General features: G+C 44.7%; 3 protein-coding genes across 5 annotated transcripts in view; 1 reads left to right on the top strand and 2 right to left on the bottom strand.

Moving 5' to 3' along the window:
• Positions 1-1,641: 1,641 nt before the first annotated feature.
• Positions 1,642-4,490, bottom strand: MCAT (malonyl-CoA-acyl carrier protein transacylase). The gene is made up of 4 exons (XM_075051867.1): positions 3,847-4,490; positions 3,494-3,581; positions 2,989-3,206; positions 1,642-2,717 (listed from the first exon to the last, which is right to left on the bottom strand). Exons 1-4 carry the CDS (start codon positions 4,294-4,296, stop codon positions 2,295-2,297), a joined length of 1,179 nt encoding a protein of 392 aa, XP_074907968.1. The 5' UTR covers positions 4,297-4,490; the 3' UTR covers positions 1,642-2,294.
• A 49-nt stretch (positions 4,491-4,539) lies between these two features.
• TSPO (translocator protein) lies at positions 4,540-16,204 on the top strand. Of its 2 annotated transcripts, none has more exons than XM_075051868.1 (4): positions 4,540-4,660; positions 11,561-11,761; positions 14,911-15,049; positions 15,951-16,204. In XM_075051868.1, the coding sequence occupies exons 2-4, from the start codon at positions 11,574-11,576 to the stop codon at positions 16,125-16,127; spliced, it is 504 nt and encodes a 167-aa protein (XP_074907969.1). In that variant the 5' UTR covers positions 4,540-4,660; positions 11,561-11,573; the 3' UTR covers positions 16,128-16,204. The 2 variants fall into 2 exon arrangements, with proteins under 2 accessions (XP_074907969.1, XP_074907970.1); XM_075051869.1 differs by lacking the exon at positions 4,540-4,660 and adding an exon at positions 5,028-5,256.
• Positions 16,205-18,492: 2,288 nt separating this feature from the next.
• TTLL12 (tubulin tyrosine ligase like 12) overlaps positions 18,493-21,912 on the bottom strand; it is a 35,160-nt gene continuing 31,740 nt past the window's right edge. For both annotated transcript variants that reach the window (XM_075051861.1, XM_075051862.1), the window contains 2 exons: positions 20,975-21,113; positions 18,493-19,032 (listed from right to left, as the gene is read on the bottom strand). In XM_075051861.1, coding sequence (XP_074907962.1) covers positions 18,881-19,032; positions 20,975-21,113 — 291 coding nt within the window. In that variant the 3' untranslated portion in view covers positions 18,493-18,880. The remainder of the gene's footprint in view (positions 19,033-20,974; positions 21,114-21,912) is intronic.

Genomic DNA, 21,912 nt, shown 5'->3' with positions numbered 1-21,912 from the left:
GTGTTGAGTACAGGGGAACAACCACCTCCCTGCTCCTGGTGGCCACACCATTTCTGATACAGCCTAGGATGCTGTTGGCCTTCTTGGCCACCTGGGCACACTGCTGGCTCATATTCAGCCGGCTGTCAACCAACACACCCAGGTCCTTTTCTGCCGGGCAGCTTTCCAGCCACTCTTCCCCAAGCCTGTAGCGCTGCATAGGGTTGTTGTGTCCCAAGTGCAGGACCCAGCACTCAGCCTTGTTGAACTTCATACGACTGGGCTCAGCCCATCGATCCAGCCTGTCCAGATCCCTCTGTAGAGCCTTCTTGCCCTCGAGCAGATCAACACTCCCACCCAACTTGGTGTCATCTGCAAACTTACTGAGGGTGCAGTCGATCCCCTCGTCCAGATCATTGATAAAGATATTAAACAGAACTGGCCCCAACACTGAGCCCTGGGGAACACCACTTGTGACCTGCCACCAACTGGATTTAACTCCATTCACCACAACCCTCTGGGCTCGTCCATCCAGCCAGTTTTTCACCCAGCGTAGAGTGCACTTGTCTAAGGCATGAGACGCCAGCTTCTCAAGGAGTATGCCATGACAGCATCAAAGGCCTTGCTGATGAAATGATGAATACTGTAACTGGAATTTATTCTGCATTTCATAATAAACTACTGAAGACATGCATGGTCATTTAAGTAATATATCCTAAATTTTTCCTATATATCTGTTAAATACACCATTAAAATACCAAAAAAGCCCCCAAAACCCCCAAAAGCTAGAGTTCAGTCGAAGCTTCTGGTCACACTGTAACATATACCATGTAACCTTTCCCTGCTTGTTTATACATGATCCCCTAGCAAATACTGTTCTCTCTTATTTCCTAAAGCTTTCAGCACCCCTTACAGACAAAGAGCAAACAAAGCAAGCATACATTTTCTGCACACCCTGCAGGTATCTTGCACAAGCAGCACAATGTTGTAAGACGACCAGACCTATTTTAATAAGCCAAAGGTTGGTCACAGAATACAAACCCATGGATTTGGTGCTAAAGCCATTTCGAGTGTCACCTTGAGCACTGCAGGCACTGAGGAAGGTGCTGGAGGCAGCGGGTGCTCTCCCCGCAGCCAGCCAGCCCAGAGACCCACCACCAGCCCTCACCCATCCAATGACAGTCAGTGCCAAAAAGGGAACTGGGAAGCCCTTTCCAGGAGGGCTCAGGACAACCCACTCCTCTCCAGCGCATCTCCTGCTTTCAGAAAATGTAAAAGCTGGCAAAACACAGTCAAAAATACAGAGACAACCAAAACATCAGCATTCAAATCCTCCTCCCTGGCACTCTGCTACCACAGGGTTCACCCTGTCACCCCTGAAAAGATCTTTCCACAAAGTTTGCAGTGCTGCTGTTTTCTGCTCCATCAAGAAAAGTCATCCAAGGGCCAATTGAGCCTATGCAGCCTCAGAGGCTTGGTCAAAGGATGACAACAGCCCTGCACCTCTGGGGGGTGGGGCATTTTGTTAGGCTTTTTCTTTCAGTTAAACACTTCTTATGTGACTTAGCACAACCAACGTGGCACTGGACAACTGGAGGGAAAATTACTTCCATCCATGCGTGGACTAGAGGCCAGTAATGATGCACCCCACAGCATTAAAAATACCAAGAAAAGCTTTAGAGTTTATTTATAGTTTAACCTTAAGAAAATCATGTTCCTAATAACATCTTCTGCCTTACACGGCTGCTACCTGGCAATACGGACACAAAATAAAAGAATTTTACACAGATGAACATCCCACGAGTCAGCAGAGTTAGAAAACAGGAACATCAACATACCGAAAGCTGTACCAACTGGATGGCTCCTCTGAACGCACCCTCAAGCCTGGCGCAGAGCCCTCCACAACCCGGAGCCAACAGCCTAGTTCTACCCCTGTATCCATGCAGAAGATCCCTGCACCGGACAGCCAAAGCTACTGACTTGAATTCATGCTCCCACCCAAATTGAAAAAAAAAAAAACAAACCAGAAAAAAAAAAGAGGGGAAGTTGCTTGCAGGATTGAGGCCAAACAGAAGGCTATTTGGCATGTTTATTGGCAGTTTTGCAGTCCCAACACAGATGGAAGAGCCAGACTTTGCTCTCTGCCCTTCCACACCTGAGGCACACGGGGAAGGAAAACGTTCATTGCGGTTACGCACAAGGTGCTCTTTTCATCACGAGAAGTCGTGAATGTTTAAGACTCCCTCTTTTGGGAGCACGAAGGTATTTTTAAATTAGAAAAAAACAAGTTGTGTGGATTTTTCTCAAAAGGCTACTTAGGTCTCTGCCGCTTCCTCATCTTCCAGAGCATCTACATGGTTATACTGTTTCCAGGCCTTTAAATTACATTTTTTGAGAATGGCTCCTAGTTGCTTTCCAGGCCCCACTTCATACGTGTAAGGAAATTCTGCTCCTTGCTTTCTTTCGTATACAGAATGCATGGTCTGTTCCCACAAAACAGGTGAAACCACCTGCTTCACTAACAGCTTCTGAATGTGCTTTGAGTGCATGTACTTTTTGCCATCAACATTGGAATAGACACAGACCAGTGGTTTCTGAATCTCAATTGATTTTAGGACTTCAGCCAAGGGCTCTACTGCTGGTTCCATAAGTCTGGTATGAAAAGCCCCACTGACTGGAAGCATTTTTGTACGTGTAAAATAATATTTTCGGGCATTCTCCTGCAAAAACTCCAAAGCCTATAAAAGAGAGAGAGAAGTGAGAGTCTCACACGACAAAGGTTTACTCAGTCACCCCACAACAACCACCTCATCAGACTTGCCATGATAGAGGGATTCCCTTCCCTATCCAAGAACTGAGCACATGTGGGACAACCCCCACCCCCCAGATCAAATACTTTTGTTTGGACAAACTAAGGCCGTACATAACTTCCACACAGAAGCACAACGTAAAGTTTTAAAAACTGAAATGCTAAATTCAACTAAAGGGATAGTTGTTCTGAAGCAATACCTGTAAGTGTCCTGCAATGACTCTGCTGTCTGGAAACAAATAGTTTGAGATTTGACACACAGGGTTTTCTATACCCAGTGATTCACAGTGTTTACGGGCTTCCAAGCAGGCAAATTTGTAATTTGCCTCTCGCCGACCGATAACCGATAGCATTCCACTGGGGACAGCTTCCGACGCCTTTTGCATGGCTTCGGCGCGCACTTTCACCGCATACAGCGCTAAGGAGAAAAACAGAGATGCTCGGTAAATATCAGCCCCAAGAAAACACCGTTACGGGCGCCTTGCATCTGCACGCAAAAAAGGGTGGCTGTTCACTCTCATGAACCATCAATGCTTTTAATGCCGTGTTACGCGTATTAAAGTGAACAGTGGAAGTAGAAAGTAAAATCTGTCCTCTAATAAAAAAAAAGCGGGAGGGGGACAGCGGTAACGGGCGATGCTTTGGAAAAAGCACGGGGCGGGGGTGGGAGATCCTACTAGGGGGTTCAGCACATTCCCCGGGCACCTTCGGCAAAGCCCAGGGCTCCAGCGAAGACCAGCGCCGCGAACTCCCCCACGCTGTACCCCGCCGCCGCCACGCAGCTCTCCACCACCTGCACGGAGACAGACCCGAGGCCAAACATCAGCCGGCTCCCGCCGGGGACGCCCAGCGCGCCCCGTCCCCACCGTCCCCGCGGGGGCCGAGGCCGGCCGGCGGCCTCCTCGCCGACGGGGCCGGGGCCGGAGCCGGGCCTCAGGGCGAGGGGGCCGCGGCCTCAGGGGCCCCGGCCTCAGGGCCCCCGCCGGCCCGACCCCGGCCTCCCCCCACCTCCCCACCACCGCCCGCCGCCCCGCTCCCCGCCGCGGCGCGCCCCTCACTTTAGGCTGCTGGTGGTTGAGCTTCTCCACGGCGGCCAGGGAGGCGACGAACACGGCGGGCTGGCAGTGCCGGGTGCGGTCCAGCTCGTCCCGCGGCCCCTCCAGGCAGAGGGAGAGCAGGTCGTAGCCCAGCACCTTCTCGGCCAAGCGGTACATGTCCCGCACGCCGGGGTACTGCAGCAGCCCGCGGCCCATCCCCACGAACTGGCTGCCCTGCCCGGGGAAGAGCAGCACCGTGCCCTCCAGGGGGGACCGCCGCTGCCGCCTCGCCTCCGCCGCCGCCGCGCCCGGCTCCTCGGCCGCCACCGAGCTCTGCAGCAGGTCGCTCAGGATCGCCGCCCGGTCCCCACCGCCGGGGCGGGAGCTGCCCCGCCGCCGCGGTACGGCGCGGAGGCCGCCGCGCCCGCTGCAGCCACCAAGCCGCCATGTCGCCGCGGCCCAGCTGCCCATGGCGGCGGCGGCCGCCGCCCGGCCGCCTGCGCCGCCGCGCCCCGCGTTGCCACGGGAACCGGGCGGCCCCCGCCGACAGCCGGCTCCCCCCGCGCCGGGAGGGAGGGAGAGGGAGGGAAAGGGAGGGAAAGGGAGGCCGGTCGGTCTGCCGGCCCCGCCGCCCTCAGCCGCGCCCGCCGCCCTAGGCCCGCGCCGCACCACGCCGCTCGCTCCCGCCCGGCGCCGGAGGTCCCTCCCCGGGGCGGGCCCGGCTCGGCTCGGCTCGGCTCGGCTCGGCCGGCGGGAGGGGCCAGGGGGGCGGGCGCCGCTGCCACCGCCTCACGGCAGAGGAGGCGCGACGGGCGGCGGCAGCGCGGGAGCGGAGGTAACCGCGGGGCTGCCCGGCGCCCCCCGCCTGCGGGACGGGACGGGACGGGGCGGGAGAGCCCGCGGGGCCGGCACAGCCCCGCAGCGGGGCCCGGCTGAGCCGCCCGAGGGGCCGCTGCGGCCGGGTCTGGGGCCCGCCCGACGCCGCCTCACCCCGGAGCGGTGGTGGTGCCGGCGCAGGGGTTGGAGGAGGGCGTCCTGCGGCGACCGCCCTGCGTGGCCGGGCCGGCTGCTCCCTCCCGGGCGGGGCGGGGACGGGCCGGGCCGCGGGCGGAGGGGATTTCGCCAGGCAAACACCGGCTGCTTTTCCGTGCCGGTATTTGGCATGGAAGGTGACTTTTTTTTTAAAAAAAAAAGGGAAGAAAGCAAGGAAGCAGATTATTAATAATTTCGGGTTTGCGTGAGTTTCGCAGTCGTTCCCAGCTGTCCACGCACGTGGCTTCGCAGCTCTCGGTCGGGCAGGGTGACCGAAGCGTAGCTACCGCGGTCCCGTTCCTCTGGTCTCGGGGGGACCTGCAGTTCTGCCTTCTACACAGCCCGCATCTACCCTCTGCACTCGTGTGAAGGTTATTTCAGGATGCTGTTTAACTAGAGGTATTTTCTTGCAGTGGCACTGTAATTTGCTTTTAATTGGACATTTCTTCAAGGGTGAAGGAAAGGGCTTGGGTTTTTTTCCTTCTGAGTTTCCCAGTAATGCTTATAAATCAGCACAAAACGCACTTTACTAACTTGAGCATTTAATGGCAGGATTTAAAAAAAAAAAAAGTGAAAGTTGCCATGCCAGAGTTGCAGTTGTGCAACGACTTTGCATCACTGAAGGTTATGAAACAGTGTCAAGCAGTGAGTCAGACTTCACAGAGCAGCTCAGTAAAAGAGATTGTATTAGTATAACTCAGCAGAAGGAAAATGGATCAAAATAGCAAGAAATTCTGTTGACTTTTTATTCAGGCCGATTCAAAAGGATCACGGTGAGCAGATTTTGCTCACTTTTCTAATCTCTATCCTATGTTGCTTCATAAGATGATTTCCTCCATTTTTGCCAGTCTCCAGGTAAAATACCTGAAAAAGCCAGTGACCTTCTCAAGGTAGCTGAAATATATAGGCAGTAATATAGGATATATATGACGTGTATATGACTACATCCTGCTCCGTGGCTGCCTCTGCCCATAACTTAAGCAGTAATACATCGTGTGCTAAGCCAAGAGGAGACACTGGGTGGCAAGTTATGAGCTGGGCCAACTGAGGTAGTACCTCAGTGAGAATTCTGAGAGTAACTGCAGCTCACCCTGCGTTTAGCTTGTGCGCTAGAGCTTTTAGGCACCCTTACTACCGGCTGCCCCAGGAGCCCTGACAGCAAGGGACACCCCTTCTGCACTGGGCCACCAGCTTAGAGTTCACCCTACCGGACACCTGTCAAGCCCTGGGAAGAGTCACGGTTGTGACCTACACGTCTGATGCCTTCAGTGGCACAGCCCAGGGCAGACTACGGTTCCTGCAAAGCACCACAGCAGCCCAGGTAGTAAAGCAAGGGTGTGAGCGCACCTCAGCACTACCATTTTGTCTTTGGTTTGCTGTAAAGGGCACAGACCACTTGTAAAGCACTTGAGGCTTACCACTGGTGATGCCCCATGAACGTCCCACTGCTATTAAAGCATCCCTTGGATGTGGTGCTTCTGGTACGTTTTACTCTGCTCAGAGAATACCTGGCAAGCTGAACAGAGTCAGGCCTGGAAACTAGAAATATCCAAGAGAAACTCCAATTTTTTAAGAATAGATATGGATGGCGCTTTCCAAGTGGGTGGGCAAACAAGAAGAAAAACCTACAGCAGGATGTTGGGTAGCTGTTTAGGAGGAAGGTAGTCAAAGGAATGTTAGGTCTTTACACTGTGTCCAGGGGATTTTATACAAACACACATAGGGAAAAGTAGAAGAGATTGAGCAGTAAATGGCAATTTATCACCTGGGAAGATTTTGTTCTAGTGTACATTTCAGTTCCCAGTATATAAATCTTCAATAAATCATAGATTTATTTGCACAACTTGAGCTCTGCCATTTTAAAAGAAGTGTAACCTAGGCAGTGAGATTTGTTGTCTCTAAACCTGATGAGTACACCTCGCATCCTTAAATAAATACCACAATTTTAATTTTTAGTTATAAATACATATTATAAACATATATCATACACTTACTTGTTAGATATTTATGTAGTATATATCATTTTAAGTTTCTCTTATTACTTGAGATTAGATAACAAAGATAAGACCACTTTTTTTCCTGGTAGCCGTATTCTGTGTCACAGACTGTGATATAACTTTCAGTGTTGTGGTTTCCCAGGAGTTAAAGCCACAACAAACATAGTTTATCAATATAAATTAAGTATGTACCCCTTAATTCTTCAGACAGCTATCTTGGGAAGAAGCCCCAGGAGAAATTTGCATGCTGCCTCTCAGACCTGGGTAGAACCTTATCTGCCCTCAAAAAAATACACTGTAGAGGATGAGAGAGAATGTTTTAGGGACACCCCATCAATAGTATGCTCACAGCTTTGTCAATCTACCCCAAAACAGCGGGGACTAGAAACCCCAAAACCGTGTGGGTGATTTAGCCCTTCTGAGAGATTTTCCTTCATGTTTTTAATGCAATAGCTATAATTTAAGCCCCATGTGATTGGGTAGCCAGCACTAAGTTGCACAAGAAAGGGATTAGTCAGAGGTTTATCAGCACAGGGATACAAGAAAATGCAGTGAAAGTCATGGTCCTTCTTTCTCCTTCCTGCTGACTGAGCTGTCCCTGGCAGTGCCCAGAGAAGGGAAAGGGACCCACCTGCCTTTCAGAGACCTGCTCAAAGCAAAGTAGTTCATTTTTCATCAGGCTGAAGCAAGCCAGCTCCTCTGTCATGATATACCTAGTCCCACCCATAGTGGACCACATCCCTTTCTTTGGGTGTGTAGTGTTTTTCAAGAAATAAGAGAACCCAGAAAGCTTCTGTTTGTTTTTCTGCATGTTACACCACGATAGACAAACAACCTGCAAAAAGATAGAAGGCCATTAAGCAGCAAGTTGTAGTATTGGGGGGGGGGGGTTTGCCCCTTTATTTCTCCTTTTACTTTATGTAGCTGGAACCAGCTTTGGGCAAGACAGATGTTTTGAATACCTAGAAAAATTATTTTAACATGTTTGTAAAACAAACTGGCCTGCTGCAGCCCTCAATGCACTGCTGAAACTGCCTGAAGTCAGACTAGGGCTAACAGAAAATGGGCAGGATGATGAAGAAAATGTTGCAGGGGATAGATAAAGAGTGGAAACAGAAACAAACAAGTTAAGTGTGTGTGGGAGGAAAAGATTCCCAACTGTTGTGGTTCTTAGAGGCAGATAATCTGCTGGGCATGCTGCAGATACCATCCACAGACATCCAGGTTTCTTCAGTATGAAAATCAGGGTGCAAGAATATCATGCAACCAGATCTCACCCTTAAGTGGACCTGGGATATGATTGGGAAAGTAGTAATTATTTCTAGGTTGTGTAATACAGATGCAGCCAGAGGGGCTGTGTTAGCAATTGCAAGCCTGTGCTATGTAAGTTATTACCAAGTAATTTCAGGATTATCAGCTATACACTAAAAGGAAGTCAGGGCTGATAATTGTTTATATACTCTTTAATTGGATTACTTTCAAAAAATGTACCGGGCATTCTATAAACTACACACAGATCTGGTGCTGCACAGCTAACCAAACACACTACAGCACTGACCAAATGCACTGAGTCTCCGGTGCATCCTTGCCTTTTACTTACTCTCTCACTAAAGACCTATACCAAGTAACCAGAGGAAGATGGACATGGCTTCTTCCAAAATCAGCTAGTGCTGTTCCCTGAGTTAGCTACTGCTTTTTATGGGAAATTGATACTAGTATTTCATTTTTGGGGAATTAAAATACAGGAACTCCCACTGCTGATGGACAGTTGTAGTCTACTAGGCCAAGCCTACCAGCACATTCTGATCTTGCTGCATTGCTTCATTCCTCTTTCTCCTTGGTACTATGCAGGAGAGAGTATTTTGCCATGCTCAGGAAGTCCTGAGAAATACTATTGGAAAACATAGTATATAATTAGTAGTAATAGCAGTCAGAAGACTGCGACACCGACATTTAATTCAAGCCAGTATGTTCAATCTCTTCACTTCTATTTCTTCCCCTTTCCTGTTCATGTACAGCTTCACTTTCCCTGTGTCTTTAATTTGTGCCTTCCCCATTTCCATTTGCCTGCCTGATTTTCTTTCTCTTGTCACTTAAGAATTATTTCAGTGTTCTTCCTCCAACACGCCAAGGGACAAATGTGGAGCTACATCATTTATTCACTAATGACTGCAGCAGAGCAGTATTTTTCCAATTTGATACCATTTAGCACTTTCAGCTTGCAGAATGCTTTCAGACTTTCTTCCCTGGGGGGAAGCTGACAGAACCCCTGACAACGTCCAGTTGCTTAATACCTGCAGGAAGCCACCCTGATATTGTTATGTCCAAATAAAGCGTAAACCCCTTTGGGTCCTTGCTTATCACTTAAAAAAAAAATACTAGCATTTGACAGCCACACTGGAGCTGCACAGATGACCAACACTTTATAGCACATGTAGAGAACTAAGCCTAGTGTTCTCTCTGTAGACAAAGCAAGAGTGACAGGGTTAAGAATTAATGAGATCTTAGTAACTTTAAATTTTTAACTTAACCTTTGGGTTAAGGCAACCAAAAAGAATCATTGCCCTTGGAGCTCTTGTTCCCATTACACCTTGTTGCTCCTGCACGTAGCAACTCCCTCATATCCCAGTAAAAGCAGAGCCTTTCGTGCTGTCAATATGGGTGACAAGCAGTGTATGCTCTGTCAGGAAAGTAAAAATACAGATCTAGGCACAGGAGAACATGTTAACTCCTTTCCTCCATTGAAGATGGTCCCTGGTAAACAGCAAGTAGAATCCATTAGACAGGAAGTATGGCAGCAATAACTACAGCAGTGAGCTATGCAGATTTTTCCCCCTCTTCCTTGTTGTCAATCCTCTACCCAAGACCTAATTGATATTATTCCAGCAGATTAGCACATTGTTCTCCCACTTCTGCTCCCAACCTTAGTTCTGAATTCTTCCCTACTTAGTTTTTCTTTCACTCGTTCATTCTTTTGTTCTTGTTTTTGACTTTGACTGTTGTACCACTTTGCTGCCTTTTTTGTGTGCATTCCTATTTATTGCCCTCCCACAACTCTCCCTTAAGGCATGCCCACACCCCTTGCAGCCTACATGCCCTTTCTTGTTTACTCCTTGTAAACTTTCTAATCCTGCATGCTTTACCAGTCCCTCCACGCTTTCTGTTTTGCCTTCAAAATTCTGCTTGGCTTCTATCACCAAGATTTTTCTTGATCCCATGTAATCTGGCTTGTGGTCCCAGCCACTGAAATCTCTTCATTAAATCTGCATAACTGTATGGGCAGAGCCCTGAGTACAGGGACAAAAAACATAATGCAAGAGAGCTTCCTTGCTGGCCAAGCTTATACCTGTTCTCCAAACAGAAATTCCCTGTACCAGCAGAACTGCGACAATGCAACGTCATCTGTGCGCCATTTCCTATCAGTTCAAGCACATCTGTTACAAGTGGGATTTCCTCTTCCCCACTCCCTGCCTCCTCATCTCAGCAGTCATAACTATAGCAATAAAAACTTTTAAACATAGGCCAAGACAACAGCCACCAAGTCAATAGGACACTTTGACAAGCCTCTGAAATGCTGGTTGCTCTAAAATTTTATTTTCTCTCCTGAGGCTTCCACAGTTGCTCTTTCCCCACTGCTGTACTCTTACGATTCCTTCATGCTGTCTCCCCCTCCTGCATAACAGATGAACAGGAATTGGGTGTATTTGCCTGCTGTATCTTTGAAAAAATAACGCATTTTGGTTCTGCCCTTTTTTATCATACCTTTAATCTATTTACATTTTAGCAAGCTAAACACAGCTCTTCTGTAGCTTTTGGCTAGAAAATCTGCAATGAAGCTTTTTCCTGCTTACTTGCTTACTTTTTTTACTGCTGCCTGTACTCTAACAAAAGCAGTGCAGCCTACCAGAACAAGGCATTACTTAGTCTCACTTCTGTAGGCAAATTTAATCCAGTACACTTTATGGGCTTGGCAGCTAAGATTGCTGCAACTGATTGATTGAATGCTTCATGAAGAAGCCACAGGTGTACTTCCCATTTATCCACTGAGATGTCCTTCCTTGTTTACCAAAACATCATTTAAGGACTTAGCTTCTCATTTTCCTCCCTGGTGTTTATTTTCTGAGGCAGTTTCTCAAGTGTCTGCTACTAATTCACATCCCCTATTAGCCACTGAGCATCTTCAGCACCCTTTTGAGGCTAAAAATGCAACGCAACATATACAATTATTTTGCTCGAGCACAGGAAAGCACACACTCTTTTCTTACTCTTGACTATGCCATTGCATTGAGTGAATGGGCTTTTTGGTGAATACAGAAATACATGCTTCTTGGTGCAATTTCCCCCCCCCCCCCCCAAGTGCAGTTCATATAATATCAAACTGCTTTATTCCTCTGGCATACTTATGGGTGAGGGTATTTATGTAGGTAAAATTCAGTAATCTTAGTGCACAAAGCTGAGAGGGAAGTAACACCTCACTTCCCCACCTCCCCCCAATGTAAATGCTAGGCTCCTTTACGGGGGTGAGTATTGTCCAGTGAACCTGGTACAAGATCCATTTATTTCAGCTGCAGTCTTTCTCAGTGACAAGACTAGGCTGTGGATCAGATCCTACTCGTGTAGATTTTAAAAATGTGCTAAAAATGGAAAAGTTTTGTAGTTGCATTTTAAAATTGCTCTACCAATCAACATGTTTGGGTTTGTTTCAGATTCACTGTCTCAATGGAAGTGGTACCAGCCTGGGTCCCAGCCGTGGGTTTCACACTCCTGCCCCATGCAGGAGGATTTTTAGGAAGCAAGGTAACCAAAAAGGAAATCCCAGTGTGGTATGAATCTCTACAGAAGCCATCCTGGTGTCCACCTAACTGGGTGTTTGCTCCTGTTTGGGGAACTCTCTATACATCTATGGGGTATGTTTTTCACATTGTATTAAAGCACTTATCTGATCTCAAAGTTGCTTATTGTATTGCTGGGCTGTATGTTTGTAAGAAACTGTCAAGCTGCCTGTTTAACAGGTAAAAACACGTTTTGGGAGTTGTGTGTGGGTTTGATAGGACATTTTGTATGCACAAGTATCCACATCAAAAGTAGGAGTTTGAAAAGCTGCCATTAATTTGCTTTCCTCATTCATTCTGAGGGGAAGACCTTCCAAGCTGGCAGCAATGGAGCAAGGCAGTACTAGGATTTCTTCTATGTATGTCCTTCAGTAGCTTTAGGAAAATAAAAGGGGTGGGGGGACAGGGGAAAGAATTTGGATAGAACCATTCTAACAGAATTCAATTAAAAGAAACCAAAATCAAAACATACATGTCCTTTCAAATAAAACTGCCAGGCTGTTAAACTGGAAATGTTTGAAACCATCTACTGTCTCCTTACTTAACTAGTTTAAAATATGTGACAGCACAGCTATTACTGTCAAATGAACAAGGAATCACAAGGCCAAATACCATTCCCACAGGAACCTTAAAAGTTTAATAATTCTCTATTTTGGCAGCTGTTACTTTTAATAAGATGTAGCAAAAATACTTATAAAGGTAGGTTGTCTCAGGAGATGGTCTGGGCAGTTTTGATACTCCTCACAGACTGCTCTAGAAGCTGTCCACCCAACATTACCTCCTTTTATGTTAACTCCAGTGAGCTGTGCCACAGAGGAGAGGGAGCACTCTGCTCCTAGAGCCTCAACAGAGGTCAGTGCAGCCCCCAAGCACGACCTGATGCTTTGTGTCTCTTCTGCACTTGGTCATTAAGAACTAGCTACATACCAGGATTCAGCACCACTTTTTCCTAGCTATCAAATACACATTGTTGCTAAGTGATTTGTATATAGCACTGTCTTAACTACATAAAGTTTCAAAGAGACCAAATCTTTTCCAAGTTAACATTACATAGTTATCCTGCAGGTTATCTTAAATACTACACCACCTGTTGCAAAATACAGCAATGATGCAATATCTGAAACTATCTGAATGCTAAACTGGCTCTCACACATTCTCTCATTTTGGTTTCTCTTTCCAGAAAAGCTTTGTAATTTTTATAGCCTCATGTACTGTCCCTCCTTTCCCATCAGTATTCTCTTTTATTTCTCCTCTTAGAGTGTACTTTTAAAAATTGGTCTCTACTCTTATATATTCCAAGAGTTAGCATTTGAATCAGATCAGTACTGTTCTGTGAATAAAAAAGTTCCTTTTATCAAAGAGATGAGAGCCGAGTGGCTTTCCCACAGAAGGGCTTCCTTCAAGCTGACTGCACAATTTTAACTCTGTTTCTGGATTCCTCATCATAAACCTGGATATAAAGTTAATATTTAAAAAATCCCAATTGTGACAGCTTATCACTTACTTTGATAATATCAGAATCAGTATATTCTGAGGTGGATGGTCCTGGTTATGTACTATACATCTAGCTCAGTGAAAAGATCATATTTATTACCAGGCCTTTTCTTCTGTAATCCATCATGTGCACGCATTCCTGTAATGATCAAGACATCTCATTCCTTTAGAATCTCTTGAATATATTAAAATCAAGAAATAACTAAAAGGAAGATTTAATAAGCTTACATGTCTTTCTTGACATTTAGCTTCCTAGCAGATTTGTACATCATGATTTTGGTCTGAAGTCAAAGTTAGATGTACAAACAACTGTAAGTCCACACTGTGGCTCTGTAAATCACTTAGGAACAGATTTGGGTCCTGATGCCTTTTACAAAGATAAACTGTTAAGTTTCTAATGCTTACCTTGTCCCTCCTTTCTTTTTTTTTTTAATACTCTCTGCAATCAAACTGCCAAGATAAAGCTGTATTGTTCAGTCCTTATGAAAGTAATGGCCAAGAAGCAAGCTTGGTTCACTAACTGGGTTAAAGAGGAAAAACAAAACCCTTCCTGTATGATCTACAAATGAAGACAAACTCCTTGCAATTACTCCTCTGGATGTTTGTCTGCTCCTAAAAAAAAACAAAACAAAACGCAAGTTGCTCTGCCGGCAGAAACACGTATAAGCCCCCTGCTGTTCAGTACGGTGCACAGTCCAGCTGACTTTCCTACCAGGATGGAATCAGTCAGTACTCAGTTACTAATTCTGAAACAAAGGTATAATTCCAAATGTTGGCATTTTATCCAGGGGATTCTACTGTAGTCACTTGGAATGGCTGTGCAGTCATCTGGACTGAAATCTAGCTAATGTCTAAAGGGAAAGTCAAACAAGAGCAAAAGAAATAGTCTCAGGTGATGAATGCTCTCCATTCTAATAAGGCTCCCTCAGTACAAGCATAAACCTTACATTAGTAAATCTCCCAAATCCTGAGAATTCCTGTCTTTAGCAGCTTCCATTCTGGGATCCTTCCAGTGAACTGTTCTTCTGTGGCATTAAGAAAGTCTGTTCAAAACCTTCAAAATATTTTTGGAGTGTCTTTCAGTAGCCAGGATCCTGCAGACAGGAAGGGTGCTGGATCCTCCTTGTGGCTAATTCTTTCCACAGAACTCCTAAAATCTTTGTTGTCCCCATCTTCATCCCCTTCCTTCTGAAAACTGACTAAAGGGTTCCTCCTGCTCTAACACCATCCATCCCCATATTTACCTATGCTTTGGGATGCCACTCAATTGCTACTTCTCCTGTATTCATTTCATCCAGTTAAAAAGTTATTGGGTTGTGTGTTTGCTTTTGTGGTTGGTTTTTTTTGCCTTAATTTATTTTTAAAGCACCATCTCCCAGTACCAAGATCAAATTTCTTTACTATTTAGAGACTTACCTCTTACCCTTTCACCTTAGACCTGCTTCCATCTCAACATGGCATTCTTTTTTAAGACTGAAATGCAGTAGGTCATCTGCTCCTCTGCACCTGGAAGTGAGAACTCTGGCAGGATAGGGAATTTTTCTCTGCATATTGCTATCCGCAGCAGGTGATCAACCCCATGCCGTCAGTTACTCTGCCAAGTAATGCCTGGATATCTACTCTTCCAAATGAATCTAGACCCTAGCACTGAAGTAATTTCATTTGATCAAGAATGTGTGGTTGCTTTCTAACCAGTGTACTGAATAACACCTTCCATTTGCTTTCTCCAGATTTGGCTCCTACCTGGTATGGAAAGAATTGGGGGGCTTCAGTGAAAAGTCAGTGGTTCCTCTGGGTCTGTATGCAGGGCAGCTGGCATTAAACTGGGCATGGACTCCAGTATTTTTTGGAGCTCACAAAATGGGATGGGTAAGTGGAAAAGTAAGTTTCTTAATCATAGGCTTCTGCTGTCATTTGCAAGATGCTAAGATGAAAGTTTTATGTCATAATCTTTTCTCCCTGAAAATGAGCCTGAGCGCAAAATATGGCTTGCAGAAGTTTTCTAAAATTCTCTTTAATGCATGCTGGCAGCCACCTGAGAGAATTTACATATCTTGCAACATCCTTAAATGTTTAGATTTCAAGAAGCTCTTTCTGCTACCCTTTGATAAGAGCTCTGGGTGACTAGAAAATATAACCGTTTATGACTTACTAAAATTCCTAGGTATCTGGCAAACAGCAGTGATAAGCAGCTTATCATAACATCAGTCAGGTAATCAGCACCCATTTTAGACTAATTTTCTGCAGTCTGAAGAGAAACAGCTTGCCTTAAAACTAAGAATCAATAATAATAATAAAAATATATATTTGCCTGGTTCTCTAAATATACATGCAATGCTGTAATAGTGGAAGGCTTTGCAATCCATCTTTGATTCATTCACACTGCATCTCTTCAGGCAGCATCTATGACATGAAAAGACTGGGTAAGTTTACTTAGCTAAGTGACTTGCTCAAAGTCACACCGAGTTTGTAGTCTAACATAACACTTCCTGCTGCCAAAAAAGAGGGTATGGGTTAGAGGGGCTTTATTCTCACTCTCTTGCTCCCAGCTGCAATGCCCTTTCTTGTGGCTGTTGTATCATTTTATGAGTCGAATTGACACATAACTCAGCAGATAACTTTTTTTTTGCTGGCTCGTTTTCTGAGAAGGAATTAACTCACAGAGGGATCCAACAAGTGCCAGAGCTAAGTGGAAAGAGCCACACAAAGACTATCTAGTCAAGAAAATGCAACAAATAAAAACAACACTAACCACCTTCCTGTGTTTCAGGGGTTGGTGACTCTTCTGCTCACAACTGGTATGGCAACAGCTACAACTGCTTCCTGGTATAACATCAACAAAACAGCAGCTTATTTGATGGTTCCTTATTTAGCTTGGCTAACCATGGCTTCTGCACTTAATTACCGTATCTGGAAGGACAATCGCAACAAGAAACAATCTGAATAAAGTTTTCAGCCAAAAAGATATTTTTTTCTTCCCCACAAGAATTTTCTAAATAAAGTTATGGCCTTATTTTATTTTTAGCTGAACTACTTATACCTTTAGTTGCTAATTACAAGTTGATAAAGCAGTACTTCTTTAAAACAAATATGCCTTTACTAGGCAAGTCACAAAGGGGTGTATGCCTGACTGGGTTTTATAGCAAACTGAAAGATAGTGCTGATTGAAAAGTACTAGTTTTCTATATTACAGCATTATATTTTATATGACAACAGCAATTTAACTCTTGCCAAAAATAAGCATGAACTTCAACTTCATTATGCTCAGAGAAAGAAATCCAGTCATGTATTAACACAGCTCCCAGAAAGCTGCTCCTAACAGTGACAGGCATGATTGTGGCCTGAATCTTTCATGTTTACCACTAGACACAGGGCTTTAGTACTATGATGTGTCCCACTACAGCTGCCAGATACTTATCTTCTGGTCATTGTACTCTGGAAATGTTTAAGACAACATCTTTTTCACAATTTGTGCCTTCCTACTTTGAAGAACTGTACAATCTAGTGTCAGCTAAATGCATTAAACTACATGTAAACTTATTAACCTTGTCCCTCTATTTTTAAAATGTTCTGAGCAGAAAAATACTGAAGGCAGCAGGATGTTATAGCCTCAAAGATAGCCCCTTCATCTCTTCTCACCATTGCAATGGGCAAGACAAAACAGGAAATTCAGAGCACCTGGACAGAAACTGAGAGGACCCAAATATTCAGCAACCCCCTGCACACACCTCTGAGGCATCACCAGCAGCACTGGCCAAACAGCACTAACATACTCTACCTGGACCCTCAGTGTGATGCCAGTTCACCACTAGACCTTGACAGCAGAGCCAGCAGCCAGGCCACGGGTGGGTCTGTTGCCCAGGGGGGCAGTACATACACCGTGGCTACTAGTGTCTCCTACCTGCACCTTCTCGCTTTAGCTGCTTAGAAATAGAAACCAGGGTTTCTCCTCTTCAGGGTTATGGTAGCTGATGTAGTAAGATCTGGGATGCTTAGTTCAACCAGTTGCTTCCCGTAAGATAAAACCATCTCTTTTGTCCAAGAGCACAACAGCAGACTATTTTTGCTCACAGCTTATGGTCCCACTGCACAAATCTTACTTTTTTTGAAGTCATCATTCTGGTTTGCTAAGTGTGACATCACTTTTCCCTTTATGATGAGGGAAACCTTGCCCTTTACTCTAGATCCACAGGCATTTTGTTACATGTTTTCAGGTACTCTGAAGGCAGAGAGTGCCTTTTGCTCTCCTACAAGTCACAAATACATCCACTGAGCAGCACTGCATGTCCCCTTATGTCCAGTCTTGAGCACCCGTTACTATATTCTGTATCAGAGATAAACTTTTTCACTGCATCAGAAGTAGTCACACCATCTGTGTTAAGCACTTCACCATGTTTCTTTAATCAAATTTAAGCAAGGAGTCCAAAAGAGTACTGACTCCTGAGGAGACCAATACAGCTGTCAGCACCACTTCTGGCTGTGCAATCCAGCTCTCCCTTCTGCCCCACCTGTGCAGTGACTGAATTTTCATAAGACACAGATGGTTTATTTCTCCAGCCTATGTCCTAGTCAGTGGGAAGAAGTCGGTTTCTGCAGACCAGCCTGATAGAGTCTAAAATATCCCTATGCCTTCCCAATTATGAGGGATAACGTTGCATATTTGCAAAGCTTGAAGCAAGGTTTAGAACACTTACAGAATTTTCTAAGTGTACTTCGCTCTCAAACAGATCCTGATTGCTGCAACTAGCTTAAAAAAATACTACCCACATAATGTATACTTCATGACAGACAGCAGAATGTTCGCAACTTGTACATGCATACAAAGCAACATAAATACAGCCTAAAATTGCTAAGTTTCAGCCAGTTACCCTGATGTGAGAAGGGACAAGAGATTAGGAATAAGAAATTTCAAACTGACACCCCACTCTCAAATACCTCTATCTTAAGCCCTAAACTTTGAAGTCCAAAGATTGTTTGGGCTTCTGGCAGAGTTTCCCAGATCCCTTTCATTCCTTCAGGCTGCTCCTGCTTTCCTGTGCTGCTCTAGACATTGCATCCTTCTCAATTCCTGCCTGACCACTTCTGAAAAACTCTAGTTTCTTTAAGGGGCAGGCTAAGGATGACAGCCAGCAGTATAGGGTTCCTAAATGTTGTGGGTTTTGTTTGCCTTTTTTTAAACAAGAAAAAGGGGAAGAGCCACCAAATCGTTACTCTCACTACCCTAGTAGTTCATTGCACTGAAATACCATATTATTTTCCCATCAGACATTTTAGATCTTTGAATAAGAGGCAAAGATTAAGAAAGAGATATACAAACTCCAATATGATTCAGTAAATTATAGTTTTAATGTTGACATGGGGAACTTGTGCAATGTTTCCCAGCAAGCAAGCAATCAGGCTACCTGAAAAACAAGTCAATTGCTCCAGTTACTGTCCTATTTTGAGGTCTCCCATATTCAATAAACAAGACATTTGGTCAACACAAACCGATGATTTATAGAACTAAGCAAGACAAGGAAAATGCAGACAAAATGATTATCAATACAGTATATAGTATATGCATATTCTTCTGATATGAATTTTTTTTCCCTGGGTTACCAGTATAGGAAAATAGTTGCATCAGCAGCTCATAGAACTGAAATATAAATCTTGCTGTTAAGCATATCTGGGAAGGAAATAATAGAGTCAAGCCTCCTGTGGCTAGACAATGCATGTCACATGGCAGCTGTCCGTTTCATCTAGAAACAGGGTGCTGAAGACATCATTAAAAAAGGTAGGGTGGTATCTGCAGGCTCTATCACAGTCAGGATTAAAGTTCACCTCCAGGATCTGAGGCTGCATAATTCCTTTCCCTGTAAAGGACAACACAAACATTGCCTCTTAATACAAGGCTCTATAGAGATCCTAAATCACTACCTGTCTTCAAGCCAGAGATTATAGAAAATGACTGGAAAAAGCCATCTTATGACCCAAGCTGGCAAGCCAGTACAGTGTTTTTATTTCAGTGGGTTTGGTTTTTTTGGAGGGACAGAGGTCTGTTCTACCATCATTATCCAGAAGACAATTATCCAACAGATTCTGTAATCACAGTGCTAATTCAATGACTCCTTTAGAATGAGAATTTGCTGCAATTCAATAGGATCTCCCCAATACAGCTGTCTTGCTTGACAGTCTGAAACATCTTCCAGAAAACGCTGCTTCTCCTTTCACTTTTCAGCACAAACCTTCCTTTCTTAAAGCTCTTGGATATCTACCTTTCTAGTTCTAGCAGTCCTGTTCCTTTATTCTCCAGACACTCCCACCTGCCACTTCATCTCACTCCTAGAAGGAAGTCAGGAGGTTAAATTTTCTCTTAAAACTTAATCAGTACAGTTCAGAGTCAAATGCATTCTGTGCAAACAGAAACCAAGGAATTTATTTCCTTTCTGGTGTTGAGATTGTAAGTGAGGGTACAGGCTTCTGATGCATAGGTCAACCATACTCTGCTCTGCACAGAAGCAACTAATCTGTTTGTCCACAGGCTGCCTACAGCATCACAGCTGTGACTTTCGTACCCACACCCCCATCTTCAAAAGCCTAGGCACCCACGCAGCTCATGTTCAGCCAGGGCTGTAACATGAGGTTGGTCCTTTTACTGCAATAGTCTTCCTCAAGCTAGTAATACTAGTGAGTTGCTTTGCCTCTCCCATTCAAGACAACTCTGGGACAGCTGAAAGAGCATTCAACATGGATGTAGCACACCCAAATTCAAACCCTTGCTCCACCTGATCTGAACAGTAAAGGCTCAATTCTACACCTCCTGTTTCCCAATCATTTCCCTCCATCAAAGTTATTCAATATTTACAGAATCAGCCACTGCAGCAGGGGGCTAGGGGCACCCACCGAACATATACAACATCTAATCACTCCTCCAGCAAACCTGGGCACAGGCAATTAATTTCTCCTGTGTCCCAGGGACCACAATGGCACAAGAAGAGTACACTCAGTTCTGTTTAATACTCCCCTGTTAGTCCTTTTTGTTTTGGTGCCCCTGCTGCATTTCTACCTACAAGAGACACGCGTCTGGGTTGGGCATGCTTACAGAACATTTTTGAGCCTCCTGGTGAGATAATAAAGAATTCACCCTGTTTGGCAAATTTTGTTACCAGTCCTCCACAACTGGCTGGAAGAAAGGCTCCAGGTAGTTAGCCATGCTGTGTCACTAACATGAAGCACCCTCACATATGCGTTCTTGCAGAGACTTGGCAACAACTGAGTGACAGTCCTGAGGATATCAACAGCACTGAAGTGATGAATGTGGTCCCTTCCCTGCTTTAGTAAGTAACTGTGCATTGAAGACACTGGTCCAAGCCTGGAAACCACAGATAGTAAGGTGTCTCTTTAAGGCTTTCATAGAGAGACAGGTATTTCAGACATTCTCTCACCATAAATGGTAAAGAAAACTTGCTGCTGTCAGAGTGACTAGACTGCTGCATGGTTGGTTTTTTTTTTATGCGTGTGGTGGTTTGCATTTTTGTTTGTTTGTTTTTAAAACAGAGAACAGCAGCAGCAGGGACACAAGAGAAGCAAGGACTCAATCAAGCACAGTTAACAGCTCCCCCATCATTCCTGTTAACCAGCATGGCAGATGCTAACCCCACAGATCTGCAACTCCAGATATGCTTTGATGTCAGTGGAAGGCACAGAGCACACAGCTCACACTGCTTGAAAAACAGTAAGAGTTCAGACAGAAGAAATTTCTGAAAATGTCCACAAATATAAAGAATTCAACATTCAAAGAAATGAGCTTCTCACCATCTCTGCTGGTGTCCCATTTAAGCATCAAGTCAACGGCATATATGGCTCTTGATGGCGGATAGTCACAGATGCCAAGAGGTGCAGGTTTAGCTGAAGCAACTTGGAACAATTCAGCAAATGCCTTAAAAATATTTGCCTAGTAAGAGAAAAAGGTCTCTGAATGAGAAGTGAGGTTCCATAAAAGCAATAAACGTATTTTTAATCACTTCACTCATACAGCTTTTTAAAGAGTTTGTATAAATTAACTAGCCAACTGATGAAACTCTGCACAGTATCAGCTTCAAAATGCACATTGATACCTAAAGACAACACAGTGACAGTGCCGACCACCCAGCAATATCCATGGACTTCTTCTGGGGACCAAATCAGTACTACAGAAATCCTGAAAATAGGGCATTTAATATTAGAATTACCCCCCTTCTCAGGCATTATGTAGAGTATTCCACTTATGTGTAGAGGAAAGGGAAAAGAAAATCCAGGTGAGTTCTGTAAATGCCAGCAGTACAACTGTGAAGTTCTAACTTTTTCCTGCCTATTAAGTTGTATTTTGCTTTGTTTTGTGTTGTTCTGCAATGAAAAATCTTCTACCCACTTAACACCCCTCTAAAAAGGGTAGTGGGGACATGGAGATTTTAAGAACATACTACGTTTGTATTTTGAGAAACAGTCAGATATCCAGTGTGAAAGTGAAATAGAAAGAACATACAGGTGTGAATTTTAGCATTGAGTTTATAATGCAGTGAACCATTTGTTCTGCAAATGAAAAGATGGTGTAATACTTCCTATTCTGCACACAGTACTACTTTGGGTAACCTACAGCACATATTTTGACATCTCTCTTTTCACTCCTTGTAGTCTCTTCCAGACTATTTTAAACCTAATGCTGCAAAACCTGTCATACTCTGAGAATCACTGATTGGATATGAGGTTCTACT

Source organism: Buteo buteo, chromosome 19 (genome assembly GCF_964188355.1).
Source record: "Buteo buteo chromosome 19, bButBut1.hap1.1, whole genome shotgun sequence".
Taxonomy (NCBI): Eukaryota; Metazoa; Chordata; class Aves; order Accipitriformes; family Accipitridae; genus Buteo; species Buteo buteo.
This window is presented reverse-complemented; position numbering and strand designations above follow the sequence as displayed.